The sequence below is a fragment of the Leuresthes tenuis genome, unplaced genomic scaffold (genome assembly GCF_036924035.1).
Source record: "Leuresthes tenuis unplaced genomic scaffold, fLeuTen1.0.hap1 SCAF_4, whole genome shotgun sequence".
Taxonomy (NCBI): domain Eukaryota; kingdom Metazoa; phylum Chordata; class Actinopteri; order Atheriniformes; family Atherinopsidae; genus Leuresthes; species Leuresthes tenuis.
Window position 1 is genome coordinate 35,989,139 of NW_027325358.1, and position 24,680 is coordinate 36,013,818.

General features: G+C 44.4%; 1 protein-coding gene across 8 annotated transcripts; it reads right to left on the minus strand.

Annotated features, from left to right (window-relative positions):
• Positions 1 to 370: 370 nt before the first annotated feature.
• Positions 371 to 20,515, minus strand: LOC140304835 (uncharacterized). Of its 8 annotated transcripts, none has more exons than XM_072383618.1 (11): positions 20,415 to 20,515; positions 19,756 to 19,906; positions 15,238 to 15,346; positions 15,057 to 15,146; positions 14,821 to 14,937; positions 13,861 to 14,662; positions 8,448 to 8,621; positions 7,569 to 7,758; positions 4,446 to 4,519; positions 1,959 to 2,087; positions 371 to 1,786 (listed from the first exon to the last, which is right to left on the minus strand). In XM_072383618.1, the coding sequence occupies exons 4-11, from the start codon at positions 15,063 to 15,065 to the stop codon at positions 1,671 to 1,673; spliced, it is 1,611 nt and encodes a 536-aa protein (XP_072239719.1). In that variant the 5' UTR covers positions 15,066 to 15,146; positions 15,238 to 15,346; positions 19,756 to 19,906; positions 20,415 to 20,515; the 3' UTR covers positions 371 to 1,670. The 8 variants fall into 8 exon arrangements, with proteins under 8 accessions (XP_072239719.1, XP_072239720.1, XP_072239718.1 ...); XM_072383619.1 differs by having other exon boundaries at positions 19,756 to 19,950; positions 20,415 to 20,496; XM_072383617.1 differs by having other exon boundaries at positions 19,756 to 20,500.
• Between the last annotated feature and the right edge of the window lie 4,165 nt (positions 20,516 to 24,680).

Here is a 24,680-nt window from a genome sequence, read left to right on the forward strand (position 1 = left end):
CTTGTAACAGGATTTAAGATCAGGCATAATAACACAGGTCCCGCTGGCTTTAAACTCCAGGCACTTCAGAAAGGCGTCATTATGCAAACAAACTGCCCATTACAACAGCACATGCTCGCAGGACAAAACCCAGTCAGCAGTTACTGCCTCCAGCCTCCACAGGTTTGCATTGCTTTTCATCTTCTAATGATATAGTAGCACCGCACTGACACAAAGCCAAGCCACCAGTCAGTCCCAAAGCGCGAGGCGCTCTCAAGTCCCTAAATCCATATCCATCTCTATAAAAAGGTGCCAAGAGTCTTTTTTTTTTCTCTTTTGGAGGATCTGAAGCCCTCTTCAAAGGTGCTTAGTTGCTCTTACCACAGTGCAATTCAAAGGGTCACAGACTTTTTTTTTTTTTTTTTTTAATGTCCAACAATATTTAGAGAGCGTGGACAGGTTGGTCTACAGCTAAAGCAAAAACCACAGAAGAAAGGCAGAATTTCTCAAATTCACATGACTGATACCCACTTTGTGGGCTGTGGCATTGCCAAATCACAACAAAATTATTAAAAAAAACAACAAAATAGACTTATTTTTTTGCTGTCTAGATCTACAAGTGTTTTTTCTATTTGTCATTGCAATTCAGGAAGTTGAGCTACTTAATGAGGTCAGGGGTTGAGGAGAGAGCTTGGGGAACGCACTGAGGACACTTCCCTTTTGTGGGTTCAAATGAAGCCACTGCAGATAAGAATAAGGAGCACCAGGCTGCAGAGTCACAGGGCTGAACAAATACTGTCGCAGCCACACCACTGCCTCTCACATACACAGTTGGAGTGCATTTAGGTGAAAGGAGTCCACTGGGTGATGGGAGCATGCTGCTCAAGATAACAGCAATCCAAGTGTTTAGTCTCTTCCTTCTCTTTCTAAATAAAAGTCATGTGCTAATGGCAGGCAGCATCTGAAGCAGTGAGAGGTTTTAGTGTCCAGGTGCTTAAACATTATCAGTTATCTTTGGTCAGTTTGAATTAAGGTGCCATTTTCACTTTTGTTTTTTTAACTTTACCATCGTGTCACAACACTTACTGACGTTTCAGATGCCAATGGTGTGCAGTAGTTCTACAGGAACCCAGCCAAATGAGAAAACACACCCACTTCTTTGTTTTCCGGACTTGGGCGCCTCCCACCTCCTTACTGTAGAACTTCCTCTATCCTCAAACGCCCCCTCGCCCTCTGCTCACTACCGATCCCCTGCCGACAACTACGACCATCTACAAAACAGTGCAATGTCTATTCATAGGCACAATGGGAAACGCACACAGAGGGAAAAAGGAACATTATACACACTCATACAGTATATTACACACACACGCACGCACACACACAAGAAAGAATACAGAGATGTCAGCAGCAGCTCTGGCCTGGTGGTGTTAAGGTGCAGCCTGCAGACGCAGAGCGGTGAAGACAGCTGCTGTTACAGGAGAGCAGACAGCAGAGGACCAGGAGCAGGCCGGCACATCGTTCAGGCTACTCATTCCTCCTCCTCGTATCTCCCAGCCTGTCCATGCCTCCATCTCTTTCTCAAGTGTGCACAACATGAGAGTGGAGCAGGTGTAGAGAAGCTTTCCCAGGTCAGGTCAGGTGGGTGGTGCTTGGACAGGGGTGTGGAGGAAGATGAGTACAGGGTAGATTTACCCTGCTCCTTCATCTCCTACCTGCAGGGACTCTTTGCGCTGGTTCTGACTGCTCGCGCTGGCCGCCAGAATCCTCTGCACAAAGTCTTTGGTCCGCCCAGCGACTAAGGGACCTGAAGGTGTCACGATCGTGAAATGGAAAGAAAAGAAGGGGAAGGATCATTATATGTTCTGAAATGCATGTGTCAAAATGTTAGCGTGAAGCACCAAGTTAGTGAAGTCTCAGAGCTGTGTGTGTGTGTGTGAGTGTGTGTGGTTTTTTTTTGTGGTGTTGGTGATTCTAACCGCTGGACTCTTTGAGGATGTCTTCCAGGCGTTGGGTCATCCCGCGTTCGTCCATGTCGTCCTCCTCACTGCTTTCCACCCGTCGTCTGATCACCTCCTTAATCTGCAGCAGAGCCCGCAACAGGTTTTCTGTGAAAAAAAGAGTAAAATATGAAAAAATAAAGTTAGTTTAAATGATCATCAATTATCATGAAACCTAAAAAATAAGAAATAAAAACCCGCACCGCAGCTGAGAACGCCGACTATAAATCCACGCACACACGTGAATACCTGCAGCTACTCCAGCAACACTCTCTGCTGCTGCTCGGCAAGGTTTATTAAGAGCTTTGTTACCATTGTTTTATGCGTTTTTGACTGACACTTCATTGCCCCGATGATGCTCAGTGTTGCTAGCGAACCTTCCAGGTTTGTTTTGGGAGACAAGTTAGTTATCTCATAACGCTTTACCTAAAAGCAGAAGCATAAAAGTGTCTAAGGACAGACAAAGCATCATTCACCGTGGATGAATCCAGTAGTTCATGGGTGACAAGAGCTCTGCCCTACTGATGTTCATAGCATGTCCACAAAAATAAAGCCGTCCACTGGCTACACTGAATTGTGCAATACAATGAACTGACACTCTGAAACTAAACCCACCAACCTGAAATGCTGTACCCTGACTGTAAAGAAACCGTCAGCATCAGAGAAGAGCGCTGTCAGAGCAAAGGTCTGTCAGGCACAGAGGTTCAAACATGCCAAAAGAAAAGTCTGCGGCTGTATGAAGCAGAAAAATGTGTGCGATGACGGTTCCTGAAAAAGAAAAAGGACTATCCACACACTCACACACCAATTTCAGTTTCAATTCTGTTTAGATCCCATCCACGTTTAGAAATGATAAAGTTCAACTAGAACCAGACTCTGGCAGAGGATTATGAAAGACTACAGTTACCAGCAGTGGTGGACTGTGCTCATCGTGCCACCGCTGCTCGTCTTTGTATTCAAATGTACCAAACAGTGGCATGTTAGAACTGAACAGCGCATGCCGACATCATGGCATCAGTTGAGCGACTGCCGGGTCTCACACACATCAGTTGGGCCATGTGACCACCTCTGCTGCTGGCTCAGAGGAGCATCAGCTTCCTGTTTGTGAATCTTACAAACAGAATGGCGTTAGAGGTGTTACAGTCCTGCATTGATCGAGGCGTGTGAAAGCAGTCAGAGACCCGTTTTCAGCTCTCTGAGGGAGACCACCAGAGGAAAACCATTTTACTGGCTGTCCAGGTGCGGACTGATGGGGTGAAACATGACAACCTCCTCTTATTCTGGCTCCTCTTCCAGAGAAGTCATGTGACCTCGTGGTGCTGCAACACCTCGCCTGTCAGTGTGTTTTGTTCACATACTGATGGGATCGCTCCTCAGTGAAGAGCCTGTGTGTGTGTGGGCGAATGAGTGCACTGTGTGTTCTTGTTGGATCTGCAACTGAGTGAGTAATGTATGTTTTGTAAAGATGTAAATTACAGTGCTGGAACGAGTGAACGGGAGAAAAAAATGGTTTCAGGAAGAGAGGAAGAGAATAAAAATGTCAGGTTGAGGCCTGTGTGATTCAGCTTCCTGACAAAAAGACAAAAGTTTGGAGGGGCTGCAACAAAAGCCTTTGGAATGAAATGCTGAACCAGGGTCAGGAATAACTGGAATGTTTTTTACAAAAAAAAAAAAAAAAAAAACTAGGAGAAGAAAAGGGCCGAGGGAGCTGGTAAGGTTACAAAGAGGCTGAACCAATCTACATGCTGACGAGGAGGAGGAGAAGGCAGGAGACGGCCAGGAAATTTGGCAGAGTGAGGTGCTGATTATCACATGGAGTAAGTTTTTTTCTTACTCCATACATGCATGCTCTGCAGTGCTCCTGTTAGAATCAGCTCTCTGCACTTACATGATTTCCTACACAGATGGTTCCTCTATGAAGACTGGATTTTATCTTACAATGAGGTGGCATTTGAATTTGTCAGTACAACTATTATTCACAGAAACTGAGAAAGAAATAAGATGCTTGAGTTTGATTTAATCACACCATAAAAACAGTGAAAACAGTTTCCATTGTCTTCAAAAACCCTAAAATGTGCTGCAGGTGGAATAAAAGACGAGGAAGAACACACTTTTGATGTTGGACCACCGCAGGTAGCTTTGGGTTGCCAGGTTGGTCTGGGTGCTTTAGCAATGACAATTACCAAGGTGGAGTTGTTAATAATAGACTGAAGTGTTTCCTCACCTGTAAAAACCTGGCAGGCAGCCAAAGTGGCTGTACAGATCACCTGTCAACAAGTATGACAACTAAACAATACCAAACCAAACTATTTTCACTTCTAATAACCCTTTACTGTCATGATAAAACCTATTCATTCTAAAGAAAAGCCTAATGAAGAGTTTACCCAAATGGATTTAAAGGTTTGATTAAGCCCATGAGTCAGCAGAACACAATCCTTCAACATCAAACTGGTCTCCAGCACTCACCATACTCCTGGTTGAGCCCCCAGAGCTTGATCTTGTTGGCCTCATGCTGGGCTTTCTTCTTCAGCCGGCAGGCCCTGAAAACACAGTGAAATAAGCACAGTCACTGCCTGGAACGGCCAACTCTGCTCGAGTATTCTTGTTCACCACATGATCCTGTTACATAGTCAGCCAACTCGCACTAAGAGCAGCTGGAGAGGCACGAGCAAGGATGTATTTCCAAACTGTAAGATTGACTGTAAACCTCCACTGCTCCTCTAAAGTAGCATCTGACACGGAGAAAATACAACTGGTCTGCTTTCTGAGCGTTGGGTGATCGGTGAAAAAAAGGCAGCCGAGACTAACAAACTAAAATGGATGCAGAAGTATTACATGGTCTCATGGGCGCGACTGTAAGCAGCATGCAGAGAGTTTCTCCTCTCCTGCAGCTGTGAGACGGCTAAATGAAAGTCAGTGTTGGCGTACAGGAACTACACAGTCCCTGCAGCTGTTCAGTGATGAAGGGAACACCACAGCTCTGATGTTTCAGCTTGCAAACATTCTAACTAAGCTGTTAGAGAGGTCGTGTAGAAAAAGCTATGATTGGTCCATCTTCTCTTCTGCTCTCCCGCATCCTGCAGCTCTCCTGATGCATTCAGTAACCTGCATTAAACAAGTACAAAGTAAGCCTGACCTGTTGGAACCTGAACCCCAGAGTGCTGCAAACTGTGCATCACACGGTGTTACAGGGATATCATTTTTTCAGATCAGGGCTGCGTGGCCGTGTCCCACCTGCAGCAGACAGCAGTCACTGTGCTCTCTGATGGGCTAGCAAAGCTACCAGCTTCTCAAATCACAGACAAAAGAAGAGTACATTTTCACCATCTGAAACAATCCACAAGCTTACAGCAAGCACACCATGGACTTTTACACCAGTTCACTTTGGCTTCTGATGGCCGTTTTCTTTGGAGCTATATTTTCTCTCAGACAGTCTGTGTTGTGTTGATAGCGCGCAGCTTCCAGTCACTGATGGCTTTACATTGGCGGCACACTAACTGGTCTTTCGGTTGAGAAAAATATGGTGCCAAAATAAGTCTAGTCTCAAGGTGTTATAAGCTTATGAGGTTTTTTTAAGAAGGTGAACATTTGCATCTCCTCTTACTGTTTAGAGCAATAATTGGTAATTGGACTGTACTTAAACAGCTCTTTTCTAGTCAGTTGACCTCTTAAAGCGCTTTTACACTGCAAGCCACATTCACCCATTTACACACACACACACACCTTAGTTTATACAGTGTTACAAACAACACAGGGACTTTTTCCTCTATCACACACCGCTGGACGTGCCAGGGTTCAGTGTTTTGCAACAGAGATGGGCCATGTGGTGAGGAATTTGTCTTCTTAATTAGTTTTGCGAGATAAACCAAAATGAGACCGGTCACATGAACGTGAATGTGCACACCAAACAATGAATGTGCAGCTGATGTATAAAAAGTCCGTTAACATCGGTTAGAGAACGTCAAGTCCAAGACAAACACAGAGGAGCACAGGAGAGATGTGACAGCAGAGTGAGAAAAAAAGCACCGCACCTCCCCTTCTATGAAAAATATGCTTCTCTAAGGAACAGGTTGTCTCATCTCAGAGTGCAGTGTTTATAGTATTTATAGTTCTGGAAAAGTCTGGAAAAGCTTTAAGTGACCATCAGCTGACACGAAGTCTTAATGGGCTGATTTTCCGTCCCAGTTTCTGACAAGAGAAACAGACAAATATGTGAACGAGAGCAGCTTTATGGGGAACTCAGCTGGATTAATATACACTCACACTTTACTGGTTGTAGTTAAAGATGCAGAAAGAAGGAACTTTGGAGCATCAACAGAGCACCCAGGACCTCTGAGTCGAGCGAGGGTTTAAAATGCAGGAGTGAGTGGATCCCCAAGCACATTATCCGGGAGTGTTGGAGGGTTTCTTCAGAGATTGGTTGGACAAACATGTTTACATGCATTGTAAAAGTCAGGGTTTGTTTCTTTTACACTGTTGTACAGTCAGTAGGTCAGAACGTGATCCTCCCAGCACTAACTGTGTTCAGCCCAGGCGAGTGTTTTTCCTCTTTTCCACCCGATCGCCTTGAGCATTTCGATATGATTGGGAAAGGAATGAGGGGGAAGGTGTGGAAGTCAGTCTGGATAATCCCACTGCCGGCCCTGATCTGGGCTCAGATATCCTTTAAAAAGAAGGGAATCTTCACAGATGAAATTCCTGCATATTCACTTGAAACATGAACTCAGTGACTTTACAGTGAGAGTGAACTGCACACTGTCTCCAGCAGTAAACTTCCTTCTCCCCGGCCCCTGCTTGTTTATTTCTTCCAGCATTTCTTGTGCCAACTTTCCATCAGATGGAGCATTTGTGTTGTGCAGAATAAAAGATAATCTCAGATTCCACGTCCTTTTTAATAATGTCCTGAATTTTGAATTTTCCACCTCCCTCCCTGCAGAGATGAACTTTACATGACCCATCTGTCCCTCCACATTTAACTCCTTGTCCATCTCCTCAGTCCTGCCTGATTTCCGCCCATTCAGCCTTTCATCCTGCTTCCCTCCATCTCAGTCTCTGTGGTTTTCTTCTGCTTCCCTTCAGGCTTCCTTCACTCACTCTGTAAGGATAATATCCAGGCTAAACTCTTTAAAAATAGCTAATCAACTCAACAATAAAACCCTTTCTGCTGTGTATATCATCCTCAGGGACACATTTCTAATGATTTTGTAAAAAAAGAAATGAAAAAGTATTAAAGCCTATGGAGGCAGGTTTTTGTAGGAAGCAGACTAAAGGTCTTCTGCTTGTTTCTCAGAGAGAATCAAATCAAATCTTCACGTCACAATGAAAATACAAAGCACCAGAAAAAAGCTCAATTCCCTCAGATTTTTCCTCAATATATTCCTCTCAGTGCATGTCATTCAGAAAGAACATTAGCAGGTCAACATTTAAATGCACATCATCATTTAAAAACAATCTTTACAAGGACTGCCTGCGGGGCTCTCTTTCCCACCAATAATTCAGACGCAACACTGAAAACCTCAAAATCAATACCTCTCTGAGGTGCTGACACGGTGCAGCAGATGTAGGAGGGCACTAAAGAGCATGTGATACCTTGAGGCCAGCTTGTTCTTCTCCTTGCGGGAGCGGGCTCGAGCAACAGCAGGCAGCTCGTGGACTGGACCCATGCCATCGATGGCTGCATTGAGCTTCTGCAGCTGCTCTCCGATGTTGTGGAGCTTCTGGGGGTTTGGGGTTAGGTCGCTGGCGTCTGTTTTGCGAGCTTTGCGGCGCCCTTTTTTGCCTGAACAAAGCATAACATAATTAAGTTATTTCGTGCCTGTGCACGTCTTGCAATCCTTTTTTAACAATCATCCATCCAATCATGTTTCTTCAGGTCCATATTTCATGATGCAGTAAAGTAAACATTCTTGGAAAGGTCCCAAACTCTGGTGCAAGGCGACACATATTAAAGGATACAGAGGACATGTGGATTTCTGCATTTGTGGGAAAGTATCGCTTATCTTAGAATTTCAGCAGTTTACTGGCAGGATTACATTAATGGACTGTGTCATGTGGGCCTGCGCTGCCAAGCTGATGCAACAATTCACTTGTCAGAGAAATGCTGAAAAATTCAGTTTGAAAAAGAAAAGCTGTATGTAGGGCACACGCCTGAGGGTCCTGATCTGATTTGTGTCATCTGATGCAACGACTCCTGCTGCTACACGGCTCCTATTTGTTGCATCTTTGAACTCTGTTCAGCCTCCACTTCTCTGATTAGCCTGAAATTACAGATCAATCAAACACTTGTGCTTCACAAAGTTACTTCCTAACGTCTGACCCCCCCCACAAAAATAAAACCCATATAAGCCTGTTTTTACATAATAGATTGGTCAATTTTACGATTCCTTTACCACTAACAAATTCCTCATTTTGTTAATTAATTAATGGTCTATTTATGCAGTGAGTGATGCAGCAGTGAAGTGACCTCACCCTCACGGCGGTACAGTGTACTGGGCAGAGTGCTGGAGGACCAGGACAGGGACCAGTGGACGTCACCGCCAAGTTTTCTCTTCGTGGCCGACTCCCGAGTGCGTCTGTACTCCCAGAAACAGCGTCGCTTTGATGGTCGCTCACCTGGCTGCCTGGCTGGCTCTGCCTCAACCTCTGGTGGCACAAACACACATTTTTACATTTGGGCACTTTATACAAAATGCTGTAGAAGTTTTAGAATTCTGCAAAAAAGTGGAAACTTACTTTCTACAATTCCTCCGTAGTTGACTGGATTTTTAAGATGTGAATATTGTACGAGACATTTTAGCAGGAATACTGCCCCATAATGAATCCATCTACAACAGGGCTCCGAGTGCCATTCATTCATCTCCAGCAACTCTAAGCACAGCGTGACTCTTAATTCTCACTTCAACAAATATTTCGCTTTGTCACATCTGATACTCATCCTCTGCCTACCATACGTGCTGCAAACACACACTTCACTGCTCATCTGGGTCAAAGCGATCTGCAGAACACTGCAACCATCGTGTCCTCATCTGACTCCAGAGTACACTGCAAAGGCTCACTTCTCTTTGGCCCTCTTGCTCTTATCTTGCTTGATCTCATCTACTGGTTTAATGTCACTGAGAAGCTCACCACACATAGTTACATGCAACTCTAAATATCCTGTGAAGTGACAGAACTGCTGAGCCATCAAAGAGCTCATTTAAACCCCACTGACAGGATATAAGACATTAGTACACAACATGATATAGTAGCCGTTATTTAAAAGTGGACACAGAGGGATAATAATATCCATGGCTTTGTTTCTCAACACTGATCGAACAGCAGCCGATTTCCTCATCTTAGTTAGCTTGCTCACATGCTGTAGCTAATGTGTGTGCATGATTAAATGCTCAGACAGAACAGCCGAGCAACCTGTGAATGCAGCTGTTGCCGTGCAGCTCTCTTTGTCATGGGACGGTGAGGGAGCTGCTCAGTGGCAACACTCTAGCATAAAGGCAATCCTGAAACAGATGTTTTCATGCACCAACTTTGTGGATTCTGAGCAATTTTATGAATCCTCTGATCATTGAATGAAGAACCAAACTAATAACGTTGTTTGTAATTACTGTTTAGTTTGGTTTAGTTTTAACACCAGAGCTTTATGCAGTGTGCCCCTGCATGAGGATTTTGTGGTGCACTCAAGAGGTGTTGCCAGTCGATAGAGTGAGGGGGGGCTTATTACACTTTATCGCTGACTTGACACAGAATTCATGAGACAAAGAAGAAGAATCCTTCATATGCCAACATGCTTTTAGAAACACAGGACTGTGACCTCTGAATGTAATCCTGCAACTGTCGGGGGGGGGGTGGTCTGCAGCCTTGCTCTTAGGCACCTCAGCAGTGAATGTTTATTTTAGCAAACTTTAAAACTATTTTAGAAAGGCTGCTTTATTGTGATCACTTTGTGTCTCCACTGTTACCTCATGTGCACAAATTAAGCCTTCTAGAAATTAGAAAAAGAAAATGTCCATTTTGACCAAAGAAACAGAGATTAAGGATTGTAGTCTGGTCCAGATGTTCAAACAGAATCCCTTACAGTTTGAAGTACACCAAAGTGAAGCTGCGATGAAACCATCCAAATACAGATACAATCCTCCAGGTCATTCCATCTTTGTGCTTCAAAGAAAACTGACAGTCATCCATTACTGCAAGGCAATTAACAGAAATCCCCTGCTACCTAAAGAGATAGCTGAACGCTAATGGTGACCGACAGCTTCGTACGTTTATGGCGACCTGGTAAGAAATCATGCTGTGAGCCCTAATCCACAAACACATGCTGTATGTCTCAGTGACAAAGCCACCAGCCATAACTGAACGCATGTATTCCGTTTCCTGAACAGATGTCACAGAAGATTAGCCTCAGGCGTCCAGAGCCACAAGTAATGACATCATAAATAATCCAGAGCTGCACAATCAGGAGGAGAACAGAGACGCTTCTTCAAACAATCAGAGCTACGTTCACAAGTCCTCAACATCCTGCTCTGGTGAAGAGCTTCTACTTGGATTTATTCTTACTTGCATTTAAGAACCATGATCTTTGCCACTAGGGATTGCAAGTCCTCCCACACACACACACACACACACACACACAGGTTATATAACATAATGTAATTTGGCCCTGTCTGCAGATAACTCCATTGTCTGCACTCCTCCCTCAGCTTCCATGTCTGTCTGTGTGTGTACACACACCCACAGTACCGCAACAGTTTTTCATCCATCGTACAGGTTTTTACAGTAGTCACAGGCAAATATAGCTAATCTGCACAGACACTAGCATAACATTGGAGAGCAACAACAGTGCCTCGTGACAGTTGTAACATGACCCAGGCTGGTGTTTGAGATCGAGCCAGAGACCTCTCATTACCTCGCAACAAGACGCCTGAGATTTGTTTATCTAATGTGATGACGATCGGAGGGAGAGCGAGCCTGGGAAAGATGGCCATCTGATGCCAAGTCAGTTTCCATGCGCGTTATCTAATATGTTTAGATTTCAGGTCCAGCAGTCAGGACACAAAATCTCTTCCAACACTCAGGGCATATGGAGAATGTTAAGCATTGGGCTGTTTTGAAGTGCTGATGGTCCAGACTTTACAAAAACTATTGTCACAGATGGAGATCTCCACACACTGGAGATGTTCAGAAGAATGCGAGGACAATTTGATCTGGTCTCAGGTGGTCACAGTGCCAATTCCTGTGGCACACAATCAACAATGAAACCTTTTTTTTTCCATTTCTTATCACCAAAGGTTTGTGCAAATACTCGAGACAACTCTGTGGACAACTACCTCAACATAACAGAAACCACAAGAACCTCTTAGGAAACATGAGGACGCAGTGGGAATTCACATCCTAAAAGCAACACAAGAGCATTTTGTGAATCTTAAAAGCATCCTTTTGAAGTACACCGACTTCTGTTATGCACATTCCAAGGCCCGGAACAGCCCTGGAGTTCCCAGAGGCTAAGACATTGCAGTACACAACTTTGGTTTCCAGTCATGCAGGATATCGATTTCCTTTAGGTCACATACCAACAGCAAGATAAAAAACACACACTTTCATCATAAATAAAAATCAGATTGGACTTATGAATCCTCTGATCATTGAATGAAGAACCAAACTAATAACGTTGTTTGTAATTACTGTTTAGTGTAGTGAAGCGCTTTGAGTGGTCAGCTAGACTAGAAAAGCGCTATACAAGTACAAGTCCATTTACCATTTACCATTTTACTTTACTGCTAGAGAGAACTCAGAGAAAAGAAACAGGATGACAGATGGGTGCAGACTGAGATTGTTGTTGCTGCTGGTAAGTAACAGCTTATTTCTCTTCACCTGTGCTGTGTTGCGGCTGCTTTGCTCAGCTCGGTCTGAAAAGTGGCTGTGGTGCAGATTTAGAACCATGAAAAGGTCTACAATGTTCCTTGACATTTTTGGTGGAGTCGGGTGGTGTCTTTGCTGAACGGGTCTGTTTAGCAGGAAAACAAATCCACGTGTATAACCGTTTTTTTCCCCAATGGCGGTGTTGCATCCCACAACTGTAGAGAGACCCAGACAGCATTAAAATATCAAAATTCTCTGACCTTACAAAAAAAAAAAAAAAAAAATTATAGGTGAACCAAAGATATCTCGTTTTGTTTCATCAACTTAATTTCCTTTGTCAATATACATCAGTGTTCAGGCCTGCAATACATTCCAAAAAAATACTCTGGGAAGGAAACAATCAAAAAATGATAAAATGACAATGTCATTTAACAGGCGATTGCAAGTGAATCTTGATTCAGACCAAAAGCAGCCTCCATGACAGACCGAGTCTTTGGGGAGTAAAGATGGGCAGATGATTTCCAGTTGGTCCACAAATGTAGGTGAAAATCCTTCAAATGTTTAAAAACAATGTTGCTCAAAGAAAGACGGCGCTGCATCAAGAACCGTCATTCATCAACAGCTGATAGAAGCACATGGACTGATAGGCATTACTGTGGGAAACCTTTGTCAAGCACTACAATACAGAGTTTCATTCACAAGCTTTACTGTGCAGAAAAGAAGCCTGATGTTAACCTCGTCCAGAGGCGGCGTCCACTTCTGTGATGGCAGCATTAATGCAGAAAGGTTCACTGAGATTTTACAGCAACATATGCTGCCTTCAAGGACGGCTGTAGCTCAGGAGGGAGAGCAGTCGCCCAATCGGAAGGTCGGTGGTTCGACTCTGGCTTCCCCAGGATACATGTCGAAGCGTCCTTGGGCAAGACACTGAACCCCACGTTGCCCCCCCAGTGTATCATTGGGGGTATGAATGTGTGTGAATGATTAGAAAAAAGCACGTAGTTAAGTATCTTAAGACGTGCTGTATGAGTGTGTGTGAGTGGGGTGAATGCGGCATGTAGTGAAGCGCTTTGAGTGGTCAGTTAGACTAGAAAAGCGCTATACAAGTACAAGTCCATTTACCATTTACCAAGGCCACATCTTTTCCAGGGACGTCCATGCATTGTTCAAGCAGACCATGGAAAACCACATTCTGACACATTCCAAAGGCCTGGCTGAGGAAGAAGAGGTACGGGTGCTGGACCGGCTGCCTGCAGTCCTGACCTGTCTCCAACAGAGAAACCACCACCCCCCCGCACTGCTGCACACCTTAAGACGTGTTTGCAGGAAGAATGGGACAAAATAACAGCTGGAACTCTTCATCACTTATAGGACATTTACTGTCCTATACTTTTTTTCCCCTATGTGAAATAACTTCAAATCAAAAGGAAATGGAGGAATTCCTTGCAGCATTTGGATTTCATAATTAATTAACCTTTTAATTTAGTAACTTTAGTAAAAAAAAAAAAAAAAGACAAGACAAGAGAAGAGAAGCAGTTAATCTTCACAACTGAGTCACTGAAAGAAAGAAATGTTCGGTACCTTCACAGTTAATCATCCCAACAGTAGCTGTCAAACCTGCCACAGTTGCCTTCAATGCACGTGAATGAAAGGGTGGTGTCAAGAAACAACGAGGCTGGAAAACGTTTCTAATGACCCACCAGCTGAATGCTGCCGTCTGTAGTTCGTATGTTGGTGTTACTTTTCAAAAACCCAGCTTGTGTCGCTGCTGAACAATCAGTACCAACTTTCATACTCTTTCGTACTTAAACAAGCCCCCTGCCCCACTCTAAAGAGTGTGGCCGTCACAGACCGCTTTCAGTTGACCCTCAGAGCCACATCCTAACAGTAACGCTACAGCCACAGATATCCAACGTGCCTCTGCTCAGCCGGCCACGCCACACAGGATGCTCTGAGGTCTTGTCTGGACTAAAGACATAAACTGGTCTCTGCTGGGCAGACAGGGTCAGATACTGAAGCCAAAACTCACCACACTCAGTTTCTGAAGAGCTCGAGAGTTCGGCCTCCACAGCTGTCTCCTCCGCTCCCTCCTCTGCTTCTTCCTCTTCTTCTTCTTCTTCTTCTTCCTCCTCCTCCTCCTCCTCTTCTTCTTCTTCTTCTTCTTCTTCCCCCTCCTCCTCGTCTTCTTCCAGCTCTGTGTTAGCCTGGCTCTCCTCGCTACCCTGCTCCTCCTGCTGTGTCTCTGCCACCTGCTCCTCCTCAGACTGGGAGCTGTGAGCAGGCCCTGGGCCCAGCTCCCCTCCCTGGCTCAGGGAGTAGTTGTGTTCCTCGCTGCAGTGCTCCAGAGCCACCCCTGCTGCTGCTGCCACTTCCTCTTCCTCCTGTGCCACTTGATACACCTCCACTGCACACTCCCTTGACATCCCTCCATCCTGTCCTCTTCCTGCTGTTCTTCCTGCAAAACATAACTCCCTCTGTGTTGCTATGGGAACAGAGTTATGGCCCTCCTCTTGCCCTGCAGCACTGGCCTGGACCTCCTGGATTACGAGAGGGGATGTGTGTCTATTCTTTCTTCTCTTCTCCTCTTCCTCTTGCTCCTCACGGCTCCTCCCCCAGCGACCCATCAGGACAGCCTCCTCGGAGCAGGCCAGCAACTCCCCTCCGACCCCGAGGCCCAGCTTGGTGTAGCGAGTCATCTCGTCCAGTGCAGACACATCCCAGCGCTCCGGGTGCTGGTCCTCACCAAAGCCCCCATCATCCACCAGGTCACTTAACAACTCAAAGGGCCGTTTCCTGGGTGGTGCTGAGGAGCCCAGCATAAGGAGCACACTCTAAAGGGGACAGACACATGCTTAAACACAGCTGATCTAGAACTACATTTACCTTGTAACACCATAAAGTTTTACGTCACACCCTCATTATATGCTAATCTAAAAATTAAAGTCTTACTGGTGAAACCAGCAGTTCTCTTCATAACATCTCATCTCACCTGATCATACTCGGTCCTGCCCCCCTGTGGCGACATGGCCATCGGGCAGGGGCTCAGCAGGCCCCTGTGTCCCCCGTAGGCCTCGCCAAACACAGGCTCCATCCCATTCATACCCGGCTGAAAGGGAGGAAACACACACAGAGTGGGACAGAAGTCCAACGTGGGAACCAGAATTCTGTCAGAAAGGTGAGACTTGAACAACAACTCCTCAACTTTGAGTGGCTTTGCTACTTTACCTGAGGCATGCCCGAGGCAGGGGGTGTCAGGATGTGGACGCAGTGTCAGTTTAAATCAGTTCAGCCACAGAGACACAACCAAGGTCAGATCTGAGAGTTGAAATGCAACAAAGAGAAGACATGAGAGGAAGAGTCCACAACAAAGACAGAAGAAAGGCAGAGAGGAGAGGACGTTTGTTACCGAAGGTTGAGATGCTCAAAGAGTGTAGCTGTTTCTCACATGTTGCAGCCCTGCAGCTCTGTGTCACAGCCTGAAGGAACAGATGGAAGCGAGGCGGTCTGACCTGGGTCTATTTCAGGTCAAAACAGAAAGCATTAAGCAATAAAGCTGAAGTAAACTCACCGTTAACGCAACCAGATCTACGGTTATGTCATGCACATCAATGGTGAGCCTTGAGCACGGGACTCACCATAAATACAAAGCACACTGCCAGATGGATTGTTATGTAACAGCTCTATTATTTTATGGCAATACAGCTCCAGTTCAGTTAGATCAGCAAATAAGAAGAGATGACAGCTCTGAGGATGATAAAATGCAGATGCAGGCATTTCATTCAGTTTACTCTGACATGTTTGCTTCTTACAGTGTGTGTTTTGTGAAGTGAGCTCTTCACTGTTCAAGCAATGTTAGCAGGCTACTTTTTCTATTAATACATCATTTATTCAACATAAAAAGCATGCTGCTAAAAATGTAGGGCATATCACTTCCTATGAAAGTCACATCAACAGCGAGAGGTTGAGGTAACAAAAGAAAAGCTTTCATGCACTAGAAAAAGGCTGAATTTCACCGTGTGGCATTTGTACATTCAAACGTGGACAATTACCAAAGAGCTTACTTCAACGGTATGGGCTGTCATCAACCCAACATGCACGGAGGAACGAAGATCGTGTTATTTTGTGAAATATTATACAATCTGCAGAGAAAGAAATGAAGACTACTAGCAGGAAAAATCTGAGCAGAGACGTGGGAAAAGAGCAGGGTTAAAGTGAAACCCTCTGCTCATCTCAACAGTTACTGTACGTCCACACTCTGCTCGCATGAAAATGAAAAGGACACATCCTGCAACATGCTGGTCTCCTGACCGGTAGTTCCTCACTTTAACAATGTTCATTTTAGGAGTCACAAATACATTTCATTGAAGCCCAGTAATATCTAGAAACACTGCAGTTTTTAGCAAACATGACTCAACAGGAAGAGACGGATTACTGCAAACAATGCAACTGAGGCCGTTTGTGATAATAAAGAGACGTCTGGTGAGCTTTTAATTCTTTCTCACTAACAATGGAGCTCTGTGTCACACAGGGATATACACAAAATGTCTTTTTCGGACACTGTTGGCTGCCGTTAACAGTGAGAAAGTTACAGAGCAGAGCTCTGCATATCTTTGAAGCCAACTCATCTGTCCTCTGAAGGAATGACTCTTTAACTCCACCCAGTGTGGTTACACTCCACCAGTGACTTTGTTTTTTACCTCAGTTAATGTTTGTTAAAGCACGGCTCCGACCACCATAAAGGAGAATGGAGGAGGTTGTTTGCTAGCAACACACTCACAAACAGTGCAGGAGCAATGTGGGCCTACAGTTAAATACCTGTGGAGAAGACAAAGCAGGCAGCTCCAACAGATCCTGGTTCAGTGATCTGAACAATGCCATAATACGTTCTCTGTGGATTGACCTCAGGCACACAAGAATGAGGAAATGAGGAATGGTTGGGCGGGTTATGACACCGTCTTGGCACGGAATATGGAAAACTGGTATTTGGCACACAAAGCAAGCCAGCAACCAACATAACGTGTACACAAAGACTTTTCAGACACACACAGTCAAGTTCTGAAGTCGATAAGGAAGGCGACGATCCCAGCAGACTACAAACTTCTCATGGTGGTGTTCCAGCAGTAGCACTGAGAGCAGGGCTATCTGACAGACAGAGCCTGGGAGTTTAAGGTTCAACACTGGACGTTTATCTGTCAGACGTGCCAACACTGCAGCTTGTTCATGGGCAAACTTTGACTGTTTCGCTCTCTGCTTGAGATAAACATAAAGGCAAATCAGCAAATATGAAAACACTGTCAGGAAAATGCAGAGACTTAGCTGATGTGCTAATATCTGATGTTTTAAAGTTAACATTCATATAAAAGTGTTCACTCCACTGTAAATGAACATTTCAACTTAGACCTGAGGTCCTCGTGGCGTTTGCTGCATTAACCAGGTAAACACAACGCATCAAGCAGATTGCTGTTTGTTCTCATGTTCATACCACAGCTGATGGAGGAAGCAGGCGTGCCTATGTGCGATAAAAGCCTGCGTTGTTTCAACATGGGGCACAGTTCAAAGGTCCCTCTGCACTCAGATTCCAGTCCACAGAAAAACTATGTAAAAGCACCTAATCTCAAACTACTGTAGGTCAATAAGCAGCATGAATCATCCGCTTTACGTTCAGCACATGATCCACTCAGCTCTTTGTACACGAGACTGCAAGCGGAGTGGACACCCACACAACTGTGGCGTCTGCGACCAGATACACGCTCAGAAAGCAAACACGCGTGCTAACATTTACGCTTGGCTCCTGCAGCACAGTTTGTGCACAACAAAAGTCACTTATGCTTCTTATACCCAGCCACATGAATACTTCCAGCTGACTCCACACAACACCTTAGAAAAGCACTTGAGTAACTTTGAAGAACACTGTGGGGGCACAGTGAGTGTTGCACAAAAGTAAACCACCATCCTTGCAATAATTTGTTCAATAACACAGAACAGGCAGAGCATTGAACTGTGTGGACAGCATTCCATCATGTAAACAAAATCCGCTGTCAGCTGCCTTCAGACACCAGTTCATAAATACATCACCAATACTAAAAATGGATTCACAGCGAGGTCATTTCAAAAACCCTGAATTTACCCCCCCACTGAACGGAAATGTGATCTATTCAACCTCACAATGAGGTGGAGGAATGTGTCAAGTCTGGCATTTCTGACCAAGATAAAAATGATTTTTTTTTTTCATATAAAAAATGCATATACAGTAATGTAAAAGCGAGAAACTGCTTTGGTGTTTTTCTCTTTTTAAAACTTCACCACCATCCTCATTAAATCTTGTTCTTCATTTTTTTTTTTTTTTCTTTTTTTTTTTTAAAAAGCGACCCCAAAATCATCATCCAAGCACGAAGCAAACGCATCTGAATGTAATGTGGAAGTAAGTAACTGACAGCAGAGCATGAGGCAAATGAAGAGCACGAGCAGCCTGACCAGACAATGAACCTTCAGCAGCTGGAGGCCTCTTCAGGAAAGAAAGAAAAAACCCGGACAGCACTGCGTCGGACGGACCGAGGTCACGCACGAACACAGAAGAAGGGAACTGTGGAAAAAAGTGAATTAAAGCACGAGCCTTTAGAAAGGCTGAAATAGCAGAGTATGACCGGAAAGCTCAGAGGACAGACGGTCTGACTGCCAGGCTGTCTGAGAAGCCAGTTTACCGAATTACAGCTCCAAAAATCTGAATGGCGGACAAAGCTGGGAATTCTTCCTGTTTCCCGTGATCAAATAACTGAAATTTGGCAAAAGAATACCACACATCGAAAAAACTCCGTAAATGACCTGGATGTTTCCCCGCCTCTCCGTGTCCTTGACGCTGCGTTTCCCCTTACCGGTGGAAAACACGAGTGACCCCGTTTGTCTTCCCTCGACTCCCTCCCAGTCCTTTCAGAGCGCATCCATAGTATCCCCGAAATACATTTTAAAAAAGCCCTCCAATCAGCCACAGAACCGATCTGTGCAGCCAAACTCACGAAGCATGGCCGCACTGGGTGTCCGCACAGCTGGAGACAACAGCAGCAGAAACAACGCGAAGAGAAGGTGCCATGGTGGCAGCCAGCTCCGTGTCCCGCATGGCACGGCGAGCCGAGGATCCGCGCTCCCACATCAGGCTCGCTCTCCCGTCACACATTCACAGGCAAACATCTTTATATGTGTGAAATAAAAGATCTCCTTACCAAAAAGGAGCCACCGCGCTTGGCGGAGTATCCAGCCGACACAACAGGGATCCTTTCAGTGCAGACAACAATAAAAATGGGGCGCAGCTGGCAGTGCCACCGGATGTCCAATATTAATTGTTAATACGGTCGATTTCTGCGCATTTCTGTCGGCCTGTTCGTTCAACGGCTGCAGCCACCTGCGGACGCTGTCCGGCCACGCTGCCGTGGGCTGGAGCTCAACATTAAAGCGCAGTGAAGAATAAAACAGAGGAACTTTCCCTGGTGTTTGTCCACCTGCAGGCGATAGCTGCTGGCAGCGCCAGCCCGGAGCAAACCGAGGCTTCTTACCACAGGACAGCACGGTCCAGAGAACAAGAGCAAAAACAAACCCAGACAAACATTATTTGGTCGAGAATGCGAAAAAAATAGGAAACGCAGGCCTGGGCATGAAGTTAGAAATGGATTCTGTAGAGGAGTGAGTTTAATTATGGCCAACAAATATTCCATTTCAGAGCTGCGAGAAGAGTATTCTCTGGGTATTCATTAACAATCTTTACTAAATCAGGTAGTTTAGTTACATGCATGGAATTCCATGTGAAAGTGGCCATTTTTTTTTTTAAATCACAGAAGACAGTTAAACACCTTCATCTCTGTCAGAGTAAAAGCTGTCAGCTGTCGTTAAACTTGGTGTAAAACTCAAACACCCACACTGGGAGACGCTTTACCTTCGCCCGTGTCCACGGGTGTCCCCTCTGAGTTGAGGCCCCCGGACCCGGCTAAAATGTCGGCCACGGCCTCTCCAGATATTATCCCGCACCATCCACGGAGGGGAGAGGAGGCTCCCGCTCGGACAGCAGCTGCCGCGGCTGAGGCCACCTACAGCCACATGTAGGAAGTTAGTTCACGGCACTTCGGATGGCCTACATGGCGGATAAACAGGACAGAAAAGATGGTTGTAGGGCTGTTTAACACCCCTTCACCCCCACCTCCTCCTCCTCACGCCTCTCCTTCTTTTTCATTGGTGCAGTTAGAAGCCTGCAGTTATGGAAATAAAGGGTGAGACAGTAAAAGCACCGACCTCCCCGTTAAATATCTATATTTTTTAACTGATAAAGTTCTCCAGGCTGTGTCCAGCGAAGCCCTCCATGTTTGACTCGGTGCCGTCCGAGGGGCCCGGGACGCCAGGAGATTCTCTGTCCGGTTCGGCCGGTTAAACCCACTTTTTGTGTTCAGAGGATGAGACGTGAGGAGTGAGAGATGGAGGGCGTGGATGTGTTTGTGTGCGCTGTGAGTATGTTTGCTGTCACTTGTTGTCGCAGCGGTTAGCTTCATGTTTCGGGCTCCGGCGGACCGAGGAGGAAGAGGACGGAGCTGTGTCACTGACCTGTTGGCGGGATGAAGGCTGTCAGCTGTGAAAACAGGCGCAAGTCTCGGCCACGAAATGTTTGGAGACTTAAGTTTAAGAAATAACGTTTAGACAGAACGTCACGGCCGAACGTTGAACTGACTTCCGGCCAAGGATAAAAAAATAAAAGTTTGCTTACTCAGATTGGTCCTTCATTTGTTCACGTTGTTTCTGCATTATTTTTCAGATAGGAATCTGTTTAAAAGGGCAGCTTTCAGACAGCTTACAGGTCATTGTCTCCAGCAGACGGAATTCACAGGTTAGTAACCTCTTCCCACTCCTTTTAACAATATATGTCAACTTGCAACAAAGAATAAGACTTTAGGAATATGTCAGTTCTTCGTATTTGTCTAGGTTGTGTTTTTCTTGACTAATGTCTGGTGTGTTGTATGTTTCTTTCTCATGTTTTTTGCTTATAAATTAAATTGAAGAGTAAAACTGATTTCTGAGATACATATCAACTATCCCACACCCCCAACGAGCATGGAAGTGTGTTAATACATTAAACTCAGATGATTGTAGAGCTAAAATATCATTTGAAAACCTGGAAGTCCACAGTGTGTTCACTGGTTTTAAACTTTAAACCGTTGAGCTGTAAAAAAAAAACAAAAAAAAAAACATTTCAAACCTTGTTCAAAACAAAAGCAAATAAACCAAAACCTGATTTGTCCTGGCTGAAATGGTTGAAATAAGAGGATTACGTACTTATTTTTGGATTAAGCAGCTTAACCTAAAAATAAAAAAAAGAACTACTCAAAGTCTAAACTTCTTAGTTATTTGAATGTGAAAACCCAGCATAATGTTTCCAGCCAGAGTAAGATGACTTTTCGTCTGGTTCCTCAGAGCAGTCATCGTCCCACGGACTTATTGTCTTTTATTGTGAAAGCAAACGGATTTTTTTTCCGGTTTAGGGTTTCACTCTCTGCAGCTTGATGTGTAATGAAACGGGTGAAAACGGATATGGTTTCGAGTGACGACACGGCTCGTCAGAGGGGCGGGGTCACATGACCCGTCTTTAAGGACACTGAGAGAAGTGTAGCTTCGAACCCGTTGAACCCAGCGGTGCCCTGGGGCTGGTTCCGGGCAGAGGCCCGCTGGAACCCCCGTGCCCATATACCGGACAGGGCAGCGCACAGCAGGCCGAGCTTAATAAAGGCTTCACATAACAACCACTCTTACGGTGCTGGTGTGTCTAAATCACACATAAAGCTTGCTCACCCGCCTCAGACCCAAGCTTTGGTCTGGCTTGATTTTAGATTTCTTCTAGATATTTGGGTTTAGGAGGAACCAATAAATATAATAAGCAGATATTATCTTTGAACATGAAGCTCTTTTTGGTTATCACTTGGTCTGATAACCGAAAAAATTATGTCCACGCATGTGGACACCATGTTGTAGAAGCTTGGTTTCTTAACAGAGAAGTTAACTCGAACAATAAATAGTGTTTTGTTTTTTTTATCGTTGACTTGGATTTTCCCATAAATGTACTGAGTTGCAGCTTTTTCCGCTAAACACCTCTGATACATCCTGACTGCTGTCAATCATTCATCTGTAACACCTCGACTTACCATCAAATCCAAAAATATTTGAACTGAATTTAAATACGTTTCATTGGCTGCATTTGAAAGCTAGAAATGATACCAAGTATGGAAAGTTCGCCCTATTTCTCTTATGTTTACTTGTTTATTTTCAGCCGATGGTTGACGTTAATTAATGACAAATGTGTTGTTTTTTTTTCGAGAGTAACCAGTTAAAAGATGTGCATACTATCCGGAATTATTCCGCCTGCTCCATAAACACAATGTTGCATGGGCCACAGCATGGAGATCAACACTCGACTCAGATTGGCTGCTTTAAAGGCAGCTAATTTCTCTGCTGAATCTTTGAACATTTAAGTAATGCTCTGAGATCTCGGAAACTATCAGATTTTTACGGGAATAATCGCACAGCTCAGCTGTGGACAAACAAAACATTCTTTGGTGACCAAAAAATGGCCATGCAGACTTTTCTGTTGCTTGTTCTGGTGATTATTTTGTCCTTTTTGTTTAATGCCACTCAGTCTCAGAGGTGCAAAAACCCCTAAAACTTATCAACAAAAAAAATGGTTGATCTGGATAACTTGGACAACAAAAAAATCAAACCAAAGGTGTTTCCCAGGGGTTATTTCTGGGACCACACCTCTTCACTTGTGTAAACTATTTTGATCAAATGGTCTCAAATCCCACCTCTCAACTTTCATGCTGGTAACAAGATGATGTAATGCTGAGTGTCTGCTTGAATCCACCTCTCTGCTGGCGATACTAAGTTGTTTGATACTCTCAAGCACACAACTCTCACCGGATCTTCCATTTACCACCATTTTAGAGGGCTTTTGGAATGCGGCAGTATCTAGACTTTCTTATTGATTTTGAACTTTCTCTTTCTTTCTGCCTAATAAGAAGCAGCTGGTGAAAAAGTTTGAACATCTTAAAGCTTTTGTTTTACAATCAAGTCTGGTGTTTTCTGACTGGCAGCTGGAAAAGAGTCAGTTTGGGTGTGATGACATTCCAGACTCAAAGTTCTAGCTTCTGAGGCAAATAGAGCACAGCACAATAACGAAGACGGAAGACTCCAGTTAACTTCATCTGAGAATTAACTGTCAATGTTATTAGTCTATCAATAAATTTTGTCAATAAACTGTATCTAACTGCCAAATATCTGTATTTGTCTTGTAACCATATGTGTGCAGTGAAAATATGAATCACCAAGCTTGCAGCTGTTCTGTTATGATGAAGCATGACCCATATTTTGTACAGATGGTGGTATATAGGTCAGCTCATATGGCTGCTTCCATAAAGATAGTTAAATCTTAATGCACTCTCAGAGGAAAGTGGGTTGTCATGCCGCAGATGCAAATTAAGTAACAACATTTCTGAATATTCCACAGGTGGGTTGATTATGTTTATCTGTCTGTTAGTTGAAGCCCATAGGCCTGTAGGCTGACCATTTGTAAGTGTGCCTTCAAACCTATCTATTTGGTGTTGATCCATTTAAGAATTGAAATATTTTCTTTTTAATGTTCCAATCGCTAGTGAGGCTGTGTGGGTTGTTGCTATTAAGCGTGGATGCAAACTGATCAGCGTTCCATGCACAGTGTGGCGTTGAACCTTAAAATGTGCACATGCTCTTTTTGGGGTTAGTTTATTCATTTTTTTTAGTCATGTTTAAGAATATTAGTCTCATTGTACGGTACATCATGTCATGAGGCTTTTCTGCTTAAACATTATGATCTAATTCAGAATGAAATAAGCCTTATTTTTCATCTGCTTGGCCGTATCAGCACTTTAGGTACGCAAATGTAAATATCAATTTCAGCCTTTGAGTAAAAATCATTCTATTCTTGTGTAAAAGCACCTTAAAGTTTATTTTATCAGTGTCCTCCCCCTCCAGCTAAAAAACAGACAGTTTACCTCTTTGGTTCCTAAATGTGTGGAGGGAACAGGTATTCGGACTTCAGGATATTTATTGTGACGTATTTCCAGGCTGCTGATGAATGAGGTGAGTTAGATGACTGAGTCATACATGTGTGTTGGTTTGAACCATTGTGATGATCCATCAGTTGGTAGACTTTGTCCTTGATTGTCAAGGTAACTTGATCAAAGTGCTTCAGTCCTGCAGCAGGGGCTTCTCCCTCTGTGGTGTCCAGCATCAGCAGACAAACAGCGTCTTCTTTTGTTTATTGTGCATGCATGTGCACTTGTTCCATCCTTGTGAGAAAATGAAAACTGTATGAGGGTTTGGGTTATGATTACTTTGATAAAAAATGTTTTACATGGAATCTAGAACCTGGAAGAGCAGTCGCCCACCAATCGGAAGGTCGTGGTTCGACTCTGGCTTCCCCGGGCTACATGTAGAAGCGTCCTTGGGCAAGACACTGAACCCCACGTTGCCCCCTGATGTATCCATCAGGGTATGAATGTGTGTATGAGTGATTAGAAAGCACGCAGTTATGTGTATCCTAAGACGTGCTCTGTGTGAGTGGGTGAATGTGGCGTGTAGTGTTAGAAGCGCTTTGAGTGGTCAGTTCGACTAGAAAAGCGCTTTACAAGTACAGTCCATTTACCATTCAAACTTCGATGATATACTTTTTTCCCCATTGAAAACACAAGTGTGTTCTTCTCTCTGTGTGTGTGTATTTCTTCAACAGAAGAATAAACCTGTGAGGATCTCAGGATTTCTAATAATTTAAAAAGTGTAATTTGACTA